At 36.9% G+C, this 20,961-nt stretch overlaps 1 protein-coding gene across 1 annotated transcript in view; it reads right to left on the reverse strand.

Moving 5' to 3' along the window:
* Positions 1–948: 948 nt before the first annotated feature.
* The window catches only part of TMEM236 (transmembrane protein 236), a 42,251-nt gene continuing 22,238 nt past the window's right edge, over positions 949–20,961 (reverse strand). The window contains exons 3-4 of the mRNA XM_045858050.1: positions 18,371–18,512; positions 949–1,674 (exon numbers count right to left, since the gene is read on the reverse strand). Coding sequence (XP_045714006.1) covers positions 1,091–1,674; positions 18,371–18,512 — 726 coding nt within the window. The 3' untranslated portion in view covers positions 949–1,090. The remainder of the gene's footprint in view (positions 1,675–18,370; positions 18,513–20,961) is intronic.

The following is a 20,961-nucleotide window of genomic DNA, read 5'->3' on the forward strand; positions in this document are numbered from 1 at the left end:
GGCGGCAGCCAAGTTCAGTTATCCAGTCTTAACCTGCTCATTCTCGAAGATCAGTGAAGAGACTGGCTCTGTGAAACATTACTTTGCATGCAGAAGTCTCTCACAATTCTTTTTTAGCATCTGAAAACTCATATAAAATGAAGAGCCCCTACTATGAATATTCAAGAGTGTTCCAACATAGTGAAGACAAACTACATAGTTATGTATCTCATTATTTACATCAAGATATCCACTATATAAAATCACGTTAGACACAAACTTGTGTATTTGCTGTTACATTTGTAATTTCAACTAATATTAAATAGGACTTGTATGTGATTATTTTTATGATGGTACCAAATTCCAGAAATACTCTTTTACCTTGATATCTATATCTTGAATTATGGCTTCCTATCATAAACTTTTATCTAGGTATTACTTATGTACCTTGACTTTATTAACCATAAGTAATCTTTAGGTTAGTACTTCAGTTCTAATGCAAGAGCTAAGCCTTAAATTGAGCCAAATATCTGTTAAACAGAATTCCTTTTTATGCTTAATTCAAGTAATACATAAAAGTCACTTATCACAGTGGAATGAAGAATATAATTCCTTGTTTGAAGGAGACCCTAAATCTACAATTTAGATTTTTGAAAAGTATAATCTAAAAATTATTGGATAAATCCGTGTACTTTCTAAAAATTAATTTTAACTCTTTAATTCTTGTAATGCTTTTAATTTAATATAATGTAATTAATTTACTATGATTTATAAAATCTCATTCTTGGACTTAGTGGAGAAACATGTTCTAATTTTTTAAGCCCTTATTGAAGAATGTTTTAGAAAATTGCAGTATGCATTATCAACTGAGATTAACTACTTGTATTTTCTACGGATCCAGGGGAGCCAATTTACAAGAATATAAATTTACTTATATTTAGCACCATTCATACACATAAAAAACTGATCTTAGAATTTTAAAAATAGTTTATTTTCTACAACCTATTTTTATTTCTTTATATATTGAAAAAACTTATGCCCCAGAAAATAATAAGAATACAAATGTGTACACATGCATAATAAAGAGATTTGACTATATTACATTTTCTTTTTAAAATGAAGAGAATTCAAAGGTAGAGAACACCCTTAATTTGGTTAAGTGATTGAAGTAAACATAAGAGAGAGTCACCAGTACATTTTTGCAAAGGCCCAATACAGGGGTGATAGTTCCCAAGTCAATGATTAAACTGAGTCTGACAAAAATAAAGGGTAAATCTTGGAGCAGGATGCCCAGGGAATTCAGAAGAGGGTTCTGAGGAGTGAGTATAATTCGCAGAAGTGAAATAAAACTAAATATATAAACTGGGTATAGCCAGGCTGACTTGTACACGGCGTGGTGACCGGCCACACGCATCATTTCTACGGTGTCCGACCACAGCAGAAAGCTCCACAGGAAAATCTCCGCTCGGACGTCCTGTTGGGACAGAGTTCTCAGGATTCCAGATTGGAATGAGGGCTCCTGGGGCCCAGCCTGCTCAGGAGCAGGCCTCTGTGTTGTGGCGACTGATGGCATTGACAGCACTGTCCTCTTGGCTGGCTGGGGATGCGCAGCGTTTTCTTCCCTTTGCCTCACTTGATCCGTCACAGTTTTTATTTGCTGCAAAGTGGAAGTATGGATGTGCCTTTCTTCATCACCTGAAATGAGTTTATCCATTTATTTACTTATTTTATTTTATTAAAAATTTTTAAACTTTATGTAAAGTGAAAGGGTTTTAAATTTTTTTTAATTTTACTTAAATTTAAACTTAAACAATAAAATTCTAAGTGTTCTCTTGTTCGAGGTCTGTTTTACACATGGAACTTCAAGATAATGGGTCGCATACTGAAAAAAAAATAGAGACGGAGAAGGCTCTTTGTGCCTTTGCACGTCCCTGGGTGTGGATCCTGAGTCCTTTTTACCTTTTCATAGTGATAGCCATTACTGGTTACTAAGCCAAGCGTTTTCACACATTATCTCATTACACTCTCAGAGAAATTAAGGGATAGAGATTATTATACTACTTTATAAATCTGGAAACAGGGCCCAACAAGGTAAAATAACACCCAGATTCAAATACACAGTTAGTAAGGGATGAGCAGAGCTGGAATTGACACCCACACCTGTCTGGCTGCTGTTGACAATCTCTTAACTTTATGGCTGCTCTTACCTATCTAGAGGCAATATGTCATGTGCTAATTATAAAACATACACACCTCATAAAGTCAAATGAATCTAGTTCAACAGTCAAATCAAAGTACAATGGTCCAGTCTTGTCATTTAATAAGAGGCCCACAGAAATTACCACAACCAGGTCTTCAGGCTTGGAGTCTGGTGCTGAGAAGGAATCCGTTTTACCACGAGGAAGTCTTAGTGATGGGTGACACTCTGAATCCGAGATTCTAAATCTATATTTTTAAGCTAATACAACCTGATATTGAATGTAAACTGTAATTAAAAGATAAAGTTAAAAAAAAAAGATATTGAACCTGCCCTTTCCCCATAGTCTTTGCACTTTGGTTAGGCTAAAGCGTCTGAAGGAGTAGGGCCTTTCCTCATCGACGACACACGATGTGTGAGTGCGTGCCTCTCTGTGGACACACGGATGTTGAGGTTGGGAGTTATGAAGAGATCCTCAAATCTCAAAACTTACTAACACTATTGGTAGTATGGTTTTTATACATGAAAAACTGTGGCACATTATTTTTCATACATTTATCCACTTCACCATTTTTGTTGCTAAGAAATTATCAGGCCTTGACAAATTTTACTCAGCAAATACGCTGAGCTTCCATGTTACTTGATGAGACAAGATTTAAAGGAATCATTGGATAAAATATATATAAAGGTTAAAGAAACAAAATCAATAAAACTTGGTTGAAATATATTAAGCGGAAGTAAAAACATTTTAAATTATTATGATTAATAAAATGCTTACTACCATTTTATAAGTATTGTTTAAAAGAAAAATAAATCTTGGTTTTCTTTTTAAACAATTAACTATTTGAAAATTCCAAGTGTGATTTGAATATGTTCATAAACTGAAAAAATGTAAATTCTTAATAAAATATTATTTATTGCTGGTATGAATCATTCATAAATAAAGGGTAGGATTCATGACCCTTAAAAACTTCTTTACCAACCTTTGATGTCACCATGGAATGAATAGTACTCAATTAAGAGAGAACATTATATACTAATTATTATTTTAGTGCTCATAAAATCACCTTTTTTTAAATGCAGATGCCCATTAGCACCAGCTCTTGTTTTACAAAGCAACACCAATATAAAAAATATTTCTCAGAGTATGCCACATCCTAGAGAACTCTCCTTCACCTCTCTTAGAAGAGGAAGCTGTTTTAATGAAAATCCAAATTCCTTTTTCAATAAGAAAAACACCATGTATAATTTGCACTTTTGAAGATGATTGCCAATTCAGCATTGTTTCAATGCCAGGAACTGGCAATCTAAGAAGTTATTAACACTATTAAACACTATTAATAGTGTTTAAACACTACATTATTAACACTTTTAAACACTCAGTAAGCATCTTAAACCTGTAGGTAGGAGCTGTTGGGCAGACAATGAATTCTCAGCTAGAGTTTATTTTTAAAGAAATGCTAAGGCCCCAGTCCATGTGTATTCATTGAGATCCTAACCCAGAGCATCCTATCCCTCCACAGCTCAACAGAGGCTAGTGTAAGTTTGGGGATACAGTGACTCTTTCCAAGTGAGAAGCACTAGAAGTCTTAGCTGGAAAGTTTTTCTGGCCTCTCAGAGGGCAAGGTCAAGTTGAACCCATCATCATTTGGTCTTCAGAATGGACAAGAAAATTTATCCCTGGACAATTTAAACTTTCATGTATTGAATACTATTCCCCTTGGTTCCATGATTAGTTTCCCTCTGAATTGTTTGTTTTTAATTTCGACTTATAGTTTGAACTCTTTTTGTTGTGGTTGTTAGCTGTTAGTGTTCTATTTAGGTAAAACAATGTTGGTTTGTGCAAAACTCATAAAGATGTGAGCATGAAAAAAGAGACATGCTCACTTCCTTGGAGGTTCATATTGCCCTTTAAAAACTAAAAATAGCAGCCATTCTCTGTAGTTCCCCACACTGGATGCCGTCTGGCAAAACAACTTTTTGCCTTCACTGTTCAAGCTAAATAATTAAGGAAATGTAATTTTGATGTAACAGATAAATATTTAAGTGGGTATCTCACAGCTATTTTAGTTTATTATTTCCCTATAATGATGCACTTCTATCTCTAACTTGTTTCCCAGAACTTTTAGATGGCTTACAGGGAACACATAAGTACAAGATAACAAATCAGTAGTGAGGAATTTTCTAGGGTGAGCATGTATTCCTCTTACAAAAAAGAAAAATAAAGGAATAAAAGTTATTTAAATAAAAGAGAGAACAAGCAAAGAACCACAAAGAAAGGCACTTAAGAACAGGACAGGATGAAAGCCGATACTAAAAAGGCAGTGTTTAGGCTCCCAGCTGCTTGGAGCAGACAGAGTGCAGAGCGCTACACCAGGCTGAGGCTGGGCATTGAGAATGATATAGAACATACATCCGAAAGACTCCCTGCCTGCATCACTCTGAGGCTTCTGTGACCTTGTGGGTAAACATGGAAGAATAAATTGTGGCAGGACTACAAAAGAAAGGAAAGTTCTGTGATGAGAGACTGTCACAGGGGCCTGAACTAGGGGCTCAGGAGGCTCATCTGAGAAGTGAGAGCTAAGCAGAGACATGAAGAATAAGTGGGAATGAATAAGATGGAGACTGGAAAAGGATGTTTTCAGGCAGCAGGAAGAACTTGTATAAACAACCTTCCCCTAAAGCAACTGAATGAGAGTTCAGAGAGGCGCTGGAGCAGCAGAGAGGGAAGACAAGAGGAGCTGATGTGTATTAAGTTCTTTCTCTATACCAGGCACTGTTCTAAGTCCCTTCTATGCATTCATTCACTTAATCCTTATAAAAAGTCTATGGTGTGATACTATTATTTTCCCATTTTAAAGATTAGTAAACTGAGGCATGGAGAGATTAACAATTGTTTTCAAGGTCATACAACTAGCAAGGAGTGAGACCAGAGTGTGGACCTCAAACCCTTAACCACCAGACCACATTTTCTATCATTGAGTCGATTAAGTAGAACCTTACGGGCTCTGATCAAGTTCAGGGCTTTATTCTAAGTAGCATGGAGAGCCGCTGGAGATGACAAGAATGGAAGTCAGAGAAACCAGCAAGGTCATGAGACACCAGCTGGGAGGCTCTTATGGGCTGTAGATGGAGCTGATGGGAGAGGAAGTTGTTGCTCAATTCATTTTAGAATTATTCAGAAAAATTCTGGCTAGTCTTGGCTGAGAGTCCTCAAAATCAGTTTGTTTGTTTGTTTTTTTCTGAGAGGTAAATGTTCCAAAGAAAGTTAATGATTTAGACATAACATTCTAGGGAAGGAAAATCTGGAAAAGTTGAAAATTAACAGTCTGATTAAAAAATTTTTTTAAACATTAAGCACACAAAAACCTTTTAGTCACAATACTCTTAGAGAATAAGATAAAATGTAATAAGACACCAGATCTGTAGGTGGGGGGAGGGTGGATGGAAAGCTAGGAAAGGGTGGAAGGATTTAGGAAAAAAAGAGAAAATACTCATGGACATAAATAACAGTGGGGATTGCTGGGGGTGGGGGAGGGGGGGTAGTAAGGGGGGAATAAATGGTAATGGAAGGAAATGACTTCGGTGGTGAACACATAGTACAGTGTACAGACAATGTGTTATGGAATTGTGCACCTGAAACCTGTATGATTTTATTAACCAGTGTCACCCCAATAAATTCAATAAGAAGAAAAAATAAAAACAAAAAATAAATTAAAAACTAAAAGACCCCAGGGTAAATGATAAACATTGTTATTTTGACACTATCCATTTGATTAAAACCACTGTGCTTTGTATAGTTTATTTCCTTTGAAGAACATAGCTGAGGTTGGTAAGACAAGCAACATCATTGCCAAGTAATAAAAATCAAACCCAGCACCTACCTTTCAGGGTAGTTATGATGGAGGAACCAGTCAACCTTTGTAAGGTATTTAAAAGCAGCCTGACTCATAGAAACAGCCATCTATTTGTTAAATAAACAATAGATAGCAATCACTAAACAATTTACTGTTTTAAATTAATTAGAATAGAGTGGAAAATATCAGAATGCAGTAAATAGTAAGAGTGATTACAGTGTGTTAAACTTGGCTTATAATTACATTATTACTCGGTATCACCTTTTCCAGGAGGTCAAAAAGTTTGAGAAATAGTGTCATACTAGAGTCTTACTGAGGTCATGAGTTTAATTCTCATATTTGATGGTCCACACCACAAAGAAAAATGCGACCCCACAGATGCTCCCTGTGCAGGTGGGGACAGCACACAGCAGCTGACGAGAGCCTACTGTGCACATCTTGTCCCAATTCCACGATCAGTGCTGAGTGACGTCGCCTTGATAACTTGAAATTGGTCGTGGTGAGAGTATGCACACCAGAAAAACTGACAAATTCTATAAATCAGGGCTATTGTCTGTCTAGAAAGACAGTTGTTTAAACATTGTTGCTTGTGTTCAAAACTAGAGGCAAGTTTTCACCAAGAAATTGTAAATAATAATGCTAATGAATTCAAGACATATATTCAACCCATCCTCAGCTCTAGAAAAGGGCCCACAGGCATATGTTGCCCACTGAGACACAGCAGTGGCATGGACCTGGAGATTCCTAGGCTAAGCAAAATAAGCCAGTCAGGGAATGATAAATACTATATGATCTCACTTACATGTGGAATCCAATGAACAAAATAAACTGATGGACAAAATAGAGGGGCGTGGACACATGGAACAGACTGACAGCTGTCGGCCAGGGTGGGGACGGGGGGTGGTGACAGGGGACTGGACGAAAGAAGGTGAAGGGATTAGCCTGAGTATATGTGTGTATAACCCATAGCCACAGACAACAGTGTGGGGATGGCCAGAGGGAAAGGGGGTGCGGTCTGGGAGGAAGGGGGCAAAGAGAGGGAAAACAGGGACATCTGTGATAGTGTCAATAATAAATATAAAGAGAAAAAAGGAAGAAAGGCATTATTTTGTTATCCAGTAAAAGCAAAAGCCCTAAGATTCAGTTTCAGTTCCCTGCCAGGCATTGCATAAACAAACAAATGTATCATTTCTGGTTTTAGGCCATGTAAAGTTGTAGACTCATCTAACACTGGACAAGAATGGCTAAAAACTGATAATATTATAGATTTTAAAATATTCCATTTTTGGACAGCATGGATGGGACTGGAGAGCATTATGCCAGGCAGCGAAAGGCAAATACCACATAATCTCACCTGTCAGTGGAACCTAATCAATAAAACAAACAAGCAAGCAAAATATAACCAGAGACATGGAAATAAAGAACGAACTGACAGTGACCAGAGAGGAGGCGGGAGGGGATAACAGGAACGAAGGGGAAGGGTTGTCAAGGAACATGTGTAAAGGACCCATGGACAAAGCCAAAGGTGGGTAGGATTGAGGGTAGGAGGTAGGGGTGGGTGGGGCAGGGGAAAGTGGTGGTGGAAAAATGGAGACAACAGTACTTGAACAATACAAAATATATATATTCCATTTTTGAAAATTGCCTGAGAAAATTTTCTAATCTAAATGTTTCAATATTTAGTTTTTCATGTGGGATGTGCTGGCCTTTCTCCTTAGTCAATATGTGTTTACACTAGAGAATGTGATTTGGTTTATAATATAAATTAAATATCATTAAAAATCATAGTTATGTATTCATATTAATATATTACAATGTTATATTTATCATAATTAATAATTATATTAAGTATGTCAGTAAAGATAATAATAGCTAATATGCTATATAATCTGTATTAATATATTGTATATAATATCATACTGAGTTTATTTAAATGACCCAGAATTTGTAAAGTAAAATGTTGTAAAGCATGTAGTTATTTTATTTCCAAATATAATTCTAGACTTTGAAATGGTTTGCAGCACCTCTGCTAGTTAAGTGCTTGGATACAGACCGAAGCTAGGAACCCCAGCAGCAACCCACGCTGGGCAACGATGACAGACACATGGGGCTGAGTTGATACGCTGCCCTTACAGCACTGCCCTTGGTTTTATACATATGTGTTAGTGTAATTTATTGATGTGCTATTCAGCCCACTAGACTGTGAGCTGTTTTCACTCTCCATGGTACCCCTGGCACCTACCAGAGTGCCTGGCATGGAACAGTCTCCCTAAAGACTTGCTGAATAAAAGAGGGGAACAGTTCCTGTCCTGGAGTCTATGGGCAAGAGGGAGCAATGGACATTTGGTGGGGGCTGGGCAGGGGGAGTCTGCATTAAGGCAAGTAAGCTAAAGCATAAAAACCAGTTGTGCAAATGTCTAACCATTATGCTATTTTAAAAAAGATCAATCTTCAACCTGGAAAAGCTGAACTCATGGAAAAAGAAAGCGAAATGGTGGTGACCAGGAACTGGGGGTTGGAGAAACAGGGGATGCTGATCAAAAGGTATAAACTCCTAATTATAAGCTGAATAAGTTTTGGGGATCTATGGTACAATATGGTGACTATAGTTAAGAATATTGTGTTATATACTTGGATCTTGCTAAGAAAGTAGGTCAGAAATGTTTTCAGTACAAAAAAAGAAAACAGAAGTGGTAATTATATGAGGTGATGGGCATTTTAACTAACCCTATTGTGGAAATCATTTCATAACATGGAAGCATACCATATCACATCTTAAACTTATACAATGTTATGTATCAATTATATTTCAATAAATCTGAAAAAACGACAGGCCAAGCAACACCACCTCATGCCCCTACCTTCAACCTGCAAATCAACAGGAGGAAGGACTTGGGAGGCCTGCACGGGGAAGGCCACCCAGACGGTCCTCTGGTCCCGGTCCCGGACAGGGCCCTAGAAGCAAGCCCCTTGGACTGATCTGGAGAACATTAAGAGCCCCTGGCAGGGCAGCCAGCGGACCTGTGTGGCTCGCCAGTGAGAGAAGACGTAACATGGCTTTGGCCCAGCAGAACACACCCACGTGATATGGCACGCACACGGCCCAGGAGCACCTGGGCTGACATGAACGGTAGGTGACACCAAGAGCAGCAGCCGCAGCCATGGGTCAAAAGTGCCAATGTGTGATTCTGAGCAGATAGCATTTGTGAGTTCATAGCAGGCAACTTTCGAAAATTCCATCACTCCCAGAAATAGGAGGACTCAGTATCCTAAAACAGCATGTGGTGCCAGAGTCTCAGCAAAATGATGTTCTTATACATAAGACCCTACTAATAATACATACAACATGTAAACAAACAAACAAACATAGACCAAAAATGTGTGTGCACTGCAAAGGCCATCAGCTCAACAACCTATTTCATGCTCTTAAATCCTAGACAAGAAAATCTAGATTGTGAAAATCAATCACCTATGCCTTTAATTTTAAACTGGGGCCATTATTAGCTTTTGTTGGCTAATAATGACACAAAGAATAAGGCTCCATATTATAAAGTATGCATGTTGTATTCATGTTTCCTTGTTTATATCAGTCTCCCTGAAATATTTATTTTGAAAATACCTTGCAACTCTCAAAAATCTGACTATATACTAAAATTATTCAAAAAGTTTTTCCATGTAGGAAAAATTGACAATTAAACACCAAATCGTTAATCATGTAAAGCTGCCCTAATCAATAAAAGCCCTGGCTCACAGTTTGATAATCCTGAATGTCTTTTGGGATCACTTCAGTGTAGTTTCTGTCCCAGTCTACACTGACCTAATTCTGGCAGTTCTACTTCATTGGAATGTGTAAAACAGAAATTCTATCATTCTCTTATCCCAGTCTAATAAAGGGCTATTTACTTCTCGAGAAGAGGGAAACAAATCCTAGGACTGACATAGATTCCTGAAACTTCTCTCTTCTAAATAATGAAGGAAGGGTATGAAAGGAAATACTCCCCCTCCTTGACATGGCCCCGAACACAGTGTTCCTCATACATGCTCTCTGACCACATTGCAAAACACAGCATGCAAACCCAGCTCACACTCTGGGCTCATATTGTATAATAAGCTTTTTCTGAAAAAGAAGTAAAGGGGAACTCAAAATGCTATCATTTTCTGCAAAGAAAATCAGCACCCCCCTTTTGTGTATGTGTATGTGTGTGTGTGTGCCTTTTACCTCCTGTGGAATCTCTCACATTCTATTTGGAGGTGTGATGAGTTCCATTTCAGGGAAATCTGGAAAGCTGGTTCCTTTAGGAATCAGGATGTGGTCTCTCAGCTTTTAATTCCCTATTTGTCTCAGTTGTCTCAGTTACTACTACTTCTTATAACCACAGTGGACATCAGAATTGCTTGTGAAACTTTAAAAAAATTACAGATGCCAGGACTTAAAATCTTGCATATCCTTGGGGCTAGAAATTGCACCTCTAGGCATTTAACATAAAATAGAATAATCTATGCTGAGGTCCAACAACAGTCCCCTGATGTGTTGTTGATCAGTAGGTAGAGTGCTGCCAATGTGCTTTGAAAAGATTCCTGTGGTGGTTCTGGTGGGTACTGAGGATAAGAGCCACCTGTGTATATTTAACAGGTGGTCAGTGATTCACTAGAAATAGTTTACATTCAATAAAAATCATCCTCGTCATTTGCTTAAGAAATTATGCTTTGGTAAATCAATAACAAGACAAAATAATGCAGAAACAGATCCTTTTCTTTCTTTCCATTACTGCTCTAAAAACTCCCAACTTGGATCAGTCCTGAAGCCAATGCCCAGATTTCTGAGTATCATTGAAAAAAGTCACATAATCTCGACTGCACCCAGGACAAGATCCTGGTGTCTACCTTTTGCTGTTCCCTAAGCATCACTTATCTGTGCAATTCGCTGTCCGTGACCTACTGTTTCCATTCCCCACAGCAATTTCTCCAAATCTTGCCCATCCTATCACAGATTCTCTTCCTTTCATTCTTCACCATTGTTTTCAGCAGATAACCGGTCTTCCTATTTCACAAAGAGATTGAGACACTATCAGGTGTAAATTTTCCCTGCTATCTTTCTACCTAGCCACTCCAACCACATTGCACAAGTGTGAATCACCTAGATGGGTTCAAAAATTACTAGCTCCTGGAAGCCACTGACTTCCAAAAATTACAATCAAAATAGTGTGGTACTGGCATAAAAACAGACATATAGATCAATAGAACAAAATAGAGGGAACAGAAACAAACTCATGTCTTTATGGTAAAAATTATTTGACAAAGGAGGCAAGAACGTACAATGGGTTAAAATCCTTTATTCAATAAATGATGTTGGGAAAATTGGACCAATGCCTGAAAAAAAAAAAAAGAAACTAGACCACCTTTTTTCACCATGTAGAAGAATAAACACAAATTGGATTAAAGACTTAAATTTTAGACTCAAAACCATAAAACTCCTAGAAGAAAACATAGGCAGCAAAATCTTAGACATCCTTCATAGCAATATTTTTTATATATATATCCTCAGGCGGGGATGGGGGGAGAAAAAAATATTTATATATATATATATCTCCTCAGGTGGGGGTGGGGGCAGAAAAAAATAAACAAATGGGACTATATCAAATGTAAAAGTTTTTGCACAGCAATGGAAACCATGAACAAACTGAAGACAACCCACTGAATGGGAGGGAATATTCATCAATGATACATCTGATAAGAACCTAATATCCAAAATTCATAGAGAACTTACACAACCCAACACACACACACACAAACAGTTCAATTGAAAAATGTACAAAAGACCTAAAGAGAGAGTTCTCCAGAGAGGACATACAGATAGCCAATAGACATATGAAAAGATGTTCAATGTCACTAGCCATCAGAGAGATGAAAATTAAAATCACAGGGAGATATCACCTCACACCTGTCAGAATAGCTATCATCAATAAATCAACAAACAAGAAGTGCTTGCAAGGATGTGGAGAAAAGTTCTGCACTATTGGTGGGAAGGCAGGCTGGTACAGCCACTATGGAAACAGTATGGAGTTTCATTAAAAATGTATCTGTTTTTTGATGCAGTGATTTCACTTCTGAGAATATATCAAGAAAACCAAAACACTAATTCAAAAGAACATAAGTACCCCTATGTTCATTGCAGCATTATTTGCCATAACCAAAGTTGGGAAGCATCCCAAACGTCCATCAGTAAATGAATTGATAAAAAACAGTGGTACATTTGTACAATGGAATACTACTCAGCCATAAAAAGAAGGAAAGTTTACCCTTTGCAACAGAATTAATGAACCTGGAGAGCATTATGTTAAGCAAAATAAGCCAGTCTCAGAGAAAGACAAGTACCATATGATTTCACTTATTAGTAGGAACCTAATGAACCAAATAAACTAAAAGAATCAGACTCACAGATTGAGAACATACTAACCAGCTATCAGAAGGGAGAGGCATTGAGGAGGCTGTGTGAAAAAGATGAAACGATTAAGCAAAAAAGAAAAATAAAAAAAAGAAAACACCTCATAGACACAGAGTATGTTGATTACCAGAGGGAAAAGGGGTGGGGGGAGGTAGAAGAGGGTAAAGGAGGTGTAAATGGTGATGGAAGGAGACTTGACTTGCTCTGGTTAACACACAGTACAATGTACAGATGATGTGTTGTATAATTGTATACCTGAAACCTATATACTTTTATTAACCAATGCCGCCCCAATAAATTCATAAAATAATTTTTAAAATATTTTTGAGAAAATAATTGGTAAATATTTACATCACCTTTAAGTAAAAAGAAAAAAAAAACTTGTCAAATATAACCCCAAAGACAGAGTCCCTAAAGAAAATATTGATAGACTGGATTATATCAAAATTAAACATTTCCTATATTAAAAACACCATAGCAAAATTAAAAGGCAAATACCTTTGAAAGACATGAAACATTTATGACAGACAAAGCTCGACATTCTTACTATTTCCATTATTCATGAATCTGTACTTCTAAAGAACACAGCATGAATATGTCAGGAGAAAAACAGATGGAAGACATAAATATATGACTTTTAAAAATATGTAATGGAAATAGCCAATACACCTACAAAAAATGTTCAACACAATTAGTAATTTAAGCAAATTATTTAAACAATAAGACATTATTTTTGCCTATGAGACTGGCAAAGATGAAAAGGAATAAATTATCTAATGTTACAAGTTTGAGAAGAAACAGGTGTTTTCTGACACTGCTGTTGACAGGGTAAACTAGGGCATTCTTTGGAGGAAGCTGCTGATTGGCTGACACATCAAAAAACCTTAAAACCTTGCATGTACTTGAAGTCAGAAATTGTACATCTAGGCAATTAGTCTGAAAAAAACAATCATTATGCTGTTAAGGTCCTATCATCTTGGCCCACATCTCTGGGTATTAAGGAGACTACACAGAAGGAACTGGACTAGGGCCACTGTGAGCAGATTTATTTGAAAACCTAATACTGCCAACATCATATCTGGCACCTCTTACTGATGTGATAGTGGAAACCAACTCCTCTGAAAAGCTCTGATGTTTTCTACTCAAATAGCCTGTTGATCTCACCTCTAGCAAGTTGTCCCTGACTCCACAGATATCTCTAAGATAGCCAGACTATCTTGTCACCCTGTTTGTACAATTACCCACAACCCTCTGCGTATTTGCCTGCGTGTGCAGCCAGCCCATAATAGTCCTTTTCTTCTGGAAAGTACTGCTGCCAAAGAATCAAGCATGTGCAGGTGCCCAGGGTCTTCTGAGGACACTCTGTAGTCATCATGCTGATACCATTCAGCTGTCATCCAGTGGCGTAACTGCTGTTAACATAACTCTCTGTCCCCAGCCTCTGCCCCGCTAGTCACCTCACAGAGTGGCTTGTGACTCCCATAAGCAGCACAGGGTCCCCCTAAACACAGACCACCTGCACTATTCGTATCCAACTATATCATTAGTTAATAAACCATGGCTCATTAATATATTGGAATATTATTCAACCAATAAAAATGACATGGCAGAAAAAGATGTAATAACAAGAATGATAGCCACATCTTGTTAAGGAAAAAAAGGAAGTTAAAAAATAAGTTTTCTTAAATAAAGAATGCTACCATTTATAAATTTCTACCATCATTTCTACCATCATGATGCTATCATTTATAAATCTCTAGTGCCGGGGCATCCAACCCATGACTCATGGGCTGCATGCAGCCCAGGATGGCTATGAATGCAACCCGACTCAAAATCATAACTTTACTTAAAACATTACAAGTTGTTTTTTGTGTGTGTGATCATGTGTTGCAGTGTATTTAATGTGTGGCCCACAACAACTCTTCTTCTTCCAGTGTGGCCCAGGGATGCCAAAGGTTGGACACCCCTGCCTAGTGTGTTAAGAGGATAGTTGATATCCATTTTCCTTTTTACTATGTCTATTTGACAACATTTTAAAAATTAATATGTGTTATTCTGAAAAAAAACCCAGAAAGTATTAGAAATAAGACTATTCAAAATAGAATATTAAAAAAGTTATCTGTTGTGTGTGTGTGTTGGGCCACGAACCTATGTGTGTGCACTCCACTAAGATGGGCCTGCTCCACTGGCAGAGCTGTTGTATTGCGTTTTGTGTTGTGTGTGTGTTGCCTTGTGTTGTAGGACACTGCGTATTGTATTGCACTGTCCTTCATGGTATCTCAGAACAGCAACAGTCACAAGACTTTGGATGGGGCACACTTTGTCTCTACGTGGTGCAGGGTCAGGAGTCCCAGGGAGCCAGTGGCTGGAAAGGCAGAGGACTGACCACCTAAGTTACAGTTCTGTTCCAGAAATGGATATAGCCTATGACTCTAAATGAAGTCCTAGGTGAACGGTTTTCAATCATGAGCAGAACCAGTTTTTCAAATGAAATCAACCTACAATATGAACTTCTAAACAAACGAAAATTGTGCTGTTCTGGTTCTAGCAGGAATCGAGGCATCCAGAAGTTTTCAGAGTAGCCCTTGAATCAGCTTTGTAGTTTTACAAACTGACCATTTGGGAAGAAACAGTGGTTGGTGTTAAGAAGGCAACTGCTCTTCCAGCAAGCTTTGTTTATTTGGGGTGTGAAATCCAACTGAAGTTATTTTTACTACCAAAACATGTACTCCTAAAACCTTTCATAAGATAAAGATTCCCTTCATCTGTGGCCCCAAAGTATTTTAATGATTACACGCTGTGATACCACTTACACCATGGTGCCTGAGCAGGGCTCATGCTATTCAAATGAGTCCTGCAGATAAGACTGAAAATTTGTCCACTGTCCACGGACTTCTTTATGTATCTGTTTGCATTCACTGGTTTACACAGGGGGTGAGGAAAGCAGGTAGGGGCAGGGAAAGAAATGTAAAGGTGACCTTGATTTGGGGTTCAGACAATATAGACAAGCCTGATGTAAGGAGAATCTGAGACCCCACGGGGAAGAAAAGAAGCCACACGGTCTAGTGATAGGAGGGCAATGGTGGTTTCCAGGGGATTCGAATGGCCATCACTTGACATCAAAAGACTTGCAGTAAGTCCTCACTTAATGTCATTGTTCTGTGACTTTAAGCAAAATGACATATAACCAAACCAATTTTATGTCATTGAACTAAATGTTATTCAAGGACTATGTACATCTGTGGCACTGTCTGCCTCAGAGATCTATGTACCCGAAAACCTTCCCATGTGAGGCTCGGGCTAGAAGCAACAAAGCCCTTAGAGGTTATGGCACAGTAATCACTTGATACTCAGGTATTTCAATTGGTTATGGAAATGAGCAGAAAGGATTCCTTGGTCCAGTGAAGATTGCTTTAAGCATAAGCATATGTCTTATGAAGAATAACTTTTATTTTAAAGTTTAGAAAAGGAAAAGCTCTATGATGGTCAAACTTTGGTAGCTTGAAACTGAATACAAGAGCGTCCAATCATTGTAAACTACCTTAGTCTCATCTAGCATAAGGTCAAAACTGCTCCAAGCCCAAGGGAAGCCAAATCCTTCCACACCTGTTTGTCACCCACCCTTCCCTGTCTCTTTGATTTTGAAGTACAAACAAAAATTGTACTTCAGAAACATACAGTGGAACTATATTTACAGCCTACTTGCTTATTAAGATTTATGTATTACAACATACACACTAATGAACTTATACATTAATTGAAGTTCCAGAAGATATATAAAAATTTCCCATGGATTCAAAATTCATGTAATTTATTGTATTAATATGCATGTTAAAATAAGCATTGAAGACTATTTGAATGCAAAGTGTGCATAAAAATTAGATGCACAAAGAATTAATATTTACAAAGGGATTTTGAGTGAATGCTAGTTTTTTAAAGTGTGATTTTTATTAAATGATAGAGGTATTAAAACAGAATTAAACCTCTTAAATCTGGACAGAGAAGAGAGCCAGAAGGAGGCTCTTCAACTAAGAAGAAGCAGTTACACAAGGTGTCTGTAGTCTTCTCCCTAAGACTGACTTCTTCTTTGGGTTATCTTATTTCACTTCTGTGCCATCACAACTTCTGATACAGGAAAAATTCCTCTTTAAAAATCCAATTCATCACTTAAAATATAAAATGTCAATAACTTTCTCCCAAAAATATAAACGTGCATTTTTACATAAGAACTTGCACTAAAAACTTGAACAGGAAAATTCACATTCCCACGGAAAATACAGGATCATTAAAAACAGTGCAATTTCAAAGTATATTTATGTCATTAAGGAGCCTAGAGAAGTAGCAAAGGGTTTGACAGTTTCCAAATTTCAGCTTAAAAAGTACATTTGACTTGAAAGGGCAGATGTGACTTGGGAGTACCATTTCCTCAACAGATGGCCTCTGACTGCCCTCTTATCTAACTTGTCATGTGTGTTGTGTTAAACATAACCATTTATCACCTCCCACCAAAGCACAAAGTACAAGATATGAAGCTAAGAGTCCCAGATTTCCTGGTGGCTTCCAACTCAGTTTTGCTTTTCAATTTGTGGAGCAAGAGTGACTTACTGGAAGGATGGTGGCTCATAGGCCACAAAATGATTCTCTGGTATTTTGCTTGCTGTCTATGATAGTCATGGCTATTACTCAGAAGCATTCTTTTTATTCAGTCAGTTTATCCCATCCAGCCCATCAGGAAGTGACTAGACAAAACCCACTCATATCAAATACAAAATCTTAGCCATACAATAACTATAGCATATAAATAGTGTGAATTAAACACAGATATTATCACATGAAATTAAATGAAAGTTGAGGGAATTTAGTTCTCACCAAACAAAATATTCAATTAACAAAATATTTTTTAAAAACAGGCCAAACCTTACTTAGTTTTGTCTCTTTAGAGGAAAGTGATATATCTTGTTTTTCTAGTGTGATGTTTAGCTTTTTAACAGCCCACCATTAAAAACAGTTCTCTAAGCCCTGGCCGGCGTAGCTCAGTGGATTGAGCACGGGCTGTGAACCAAAGTGTCGCAGGTTCGATTCCCAGTCAGGGTACATGTCTGGGTTGCAGGCCATGACCCCCAGCAACTGCACATTGGTGTTTCTCTCTCTCTATCTATCTATCTATCTCTCTATCTCTATCTCCCTCCCTTCCCTCTCTAAAAACAAACAAATAAATAAATAAATATCTTAAAAAAAAAACAAACAAACAGCTCTCTAGGACATAACTGCAATAGTCATATTAATTCCTGTATCAAAGGTATCTAAACTGAACTCTTTATATTTTCATCTAAACTTAAGGTTTGGTTTTAAGAGAGTTCCTAAAAGTACAAATCCATAATACGTTACTTAGATAATTTTCTTGTTAAATGTTAAATTTTTGGTACTAAATATTTGGTAACTTTATTCATTTATCAGTACTATCAAAGTGCAAATTAGAAATAAGAACAATTGTCGCCTTGGCTGGCGTAGCTCAGTGTATTGAGCATGGGCTGTGAACCAAAGTGTCGCAGGTTTGATTCTCAGCCAGGGTACATGCCTGGGTTGCAAGCCATAACCCCCAGCAACCGCACATTGATGTTTCTCTCTCTCTCTTTCTCTCTCTCTCTCTATCTCTCTCCCTTCCCTCTCTAAAAATAAATAAATAAAATCTTTAAAAAAAAATGAGAACAATTGTCTAGTGATCAAGGTAGGTTTAAAAGTAATTACATTTAGATATCTTAATTTATAATCTCATATCTTTAACATTAGCTTTAAGAAATTATCACTAAACATGTCAATAGATAACAGGGTGGCAGAAAAGTGAAATGTATGTCAAAGTTTTTAAAAAATTATATTTAAAAGATTACTTACTCTTTTGCCTTCCTCTAAGAGGATATGTCCTGAGTTTTTCAATAATGTCAACTATGATCAAGGAAGTCAGAACCAGAGAGACTGGCAGATCAGGCAAGGTGTTAGGTAAGACATCAGCAGAACCATTAATATTCTTTTGAACCTGTTTTGAGAAAACCACTTAGAAATATTAAATTTTTGTACTTTTGTTGTTTAAAATTCTTTTTATCATCTGAAAGCAGTGCTATACACATTTATTAATGGACTAAAAACTTGGTTTTCAGTTCCTCAACTATTCAACCACACAAGGTTTTGAACCATTTCTAAAGACATAATAAAGATTTATATCAATGGAAGAGTTGTCGGTTCAAGATAATATATGTGAAAATATAACAACAGGCTCTTGGTAGTGGTGGAATGGGCAATTCCTTCCAACCCTGCTGCTATGCAGAGCCTCTGAGAGTCCTAGCTCAAAGAGCTACAGGTCAGGTATTGGAGTTAAGGCTTTTCCAAGAACGGAGAGCCCAGATATACCCAGTTAGGCTTTGGGGTATTTTCTTTATCTGATTAAGGTATCTACCAAAGGGGAAAAGAAAAACCCTTTGGCAAGTGTATTAATGGTGCTATGTTGAGAGTTTTTCCTCTGAGATCAGGAACAAAACAAAGGTGCCACCATGACCATTTCTATTCAACATTGCATGAGGGGTTCTAGCTAGTGTGATAAGACACAATAAAGAAATAAACAATATAAGCATTGGCAAAAAAAGAAAAACAAAATATCATTATTTATTAACTATATAATTGCATATGAAGAAAATTCCCCTAAAATGGATGAATCATTCCACAAACCAATAACAAAGAGAAAATGAGATATTAAAAAATTATACCATTCAATGCAACTTCATTCAAAATTACAAGTGTTTGAGGAAAATGACAAGTTGATTATAAAATTTACACAGAAATACAAAGGACAAGACACTAGAAGAAAAAGAAAAAGATATGAAGATTTACTCTTCTGGATATAATGAGCTAGTATAATGCTACAAGAATCAAGCCAGCGTGGTGTTGGCACAAGAATAGAAAAGTAGGTAATGAAACAGAACAGAAAACTTAGAAATAGACCTTGTATATACACATCTGATTTATAACAAAAGTAGCACTGCAGAGAAATATGGGAAAACTGACTTCTTAACAAATGGTGCACAGTCCATTGGTTGTTATTTGGGAAAAAAAATAAATAAAACTTGTCTCCTTACTGCATTATATATACATAAGTTATCTCCAGAAAAATTATAAATCTAAAAGAGAATGGCAAAACAGCATAGAGCCAAAAATATAACATAGGAGAAGATCTTCAGGGCCTCAAGATTCAAATTCACAATATGACAAAATCCTCTCAAACTAGTTACCAAAAGCACTATCTGTGAAGGAACAAAACTGATAAACTGGAATATTTTAAAATTAAGAACATCTCTTTATCAAAATATAGCATTAAGAGTATTAAGTCATAGAATATGAAGACATTTGCAATATATGTAATCAATGAAGAGCTTGGAATCTGAATATATAAATAATTTTTCCAAATCAATTTTAAAAAGAGTAACACAATGGAAAAAATGGGCAAGAAAAAATGCTCAATCTCATTAATTATTGGAAAAATGAAACAACGCTACAATGAGATTCAAGAGTATAATGAGCAGAATGTTCAAATAAAAAGACTTGTAATACAAATGCTGGTAAGGATGTAGAGCAACAGAAATGCTCATTCTGTGCTAGTGGAAGTCTAAATTGCTATAATCTCTTTGGAAAACTGGCTTATCTGTTACAATTGAACATTTGAATATCTTATGACCCAATAATTCTACTCCTGCATATTTAACCAAATGAAATGCTTGCACTTGTGCACCCACAGACAAATGCAAGGATGTTCACAGCAGCATCATTTATAGTTGCCAAAACTGGAAGCAACTGAGCTGGCCATCAGTGGTAGAACTGATAAATGTATTGTGATATATTCATAAAATAACTCTACAAGAATGAAAATGAATGGACTATAGTTATACACAAGAACACGAATGGCCTATATTTTTTAATAAAAAAAGCCAGACACAGATAGATAGAGAGATAGATAGATAGATAGATAGATGATAGACAGATAGGTAGATTTGATTTCCCTTTATATAAGGTTTATAAACAGATGAACTAACCTGTGGTATTAAATGTGAAGGCAGAGCTACCTTTGGGGAGGAGATAGTCATTGCAAGGAACATGGGGTGGCCTTTAGCAGCTGGCAAAGCTTTATTTTTTACCTGAGTAGTGTTTGCACACGGGTTTGCTTTGTGGTATCCCATTCATATTGTACATTTTTGTTTTGTGCACTTTTCTGTTTGTGTGTTTCATTTCAGTGAAAAATAACCCTGGTGCTCACCTCTCTCACAACATTTATATTTAATCTAACTGTCTGTTTGTCTTCTCTACTATCACTAATTACTGCAGATCAGAGACTGTCAAATTTCCTGAGTAGTCTATTCCCAGTACCTCACTTAGTGCCTGGCATGTAATATGCACTTAATGATATCTGCTAAACTTATAAATGAAATATCACAAAGTAA

This window comes from Phyllostomus hastatus, unplaced genomic scaffold (assembly GCF_019186645.2).
Source record: "Phyllostomus hastatus isolate PE091 unplaced genomic scaffold, TTU_PhHast_1.1 phas_scaffold_1674, whole genome shotgun sequence".
Classification (NCBI taxonomy): Eukaryota; Metazoa; Chordata; class Mammalia; order Chiroptera; family Phyllostomidae; genus Phyllostomus; species Phyllostomus hastatus.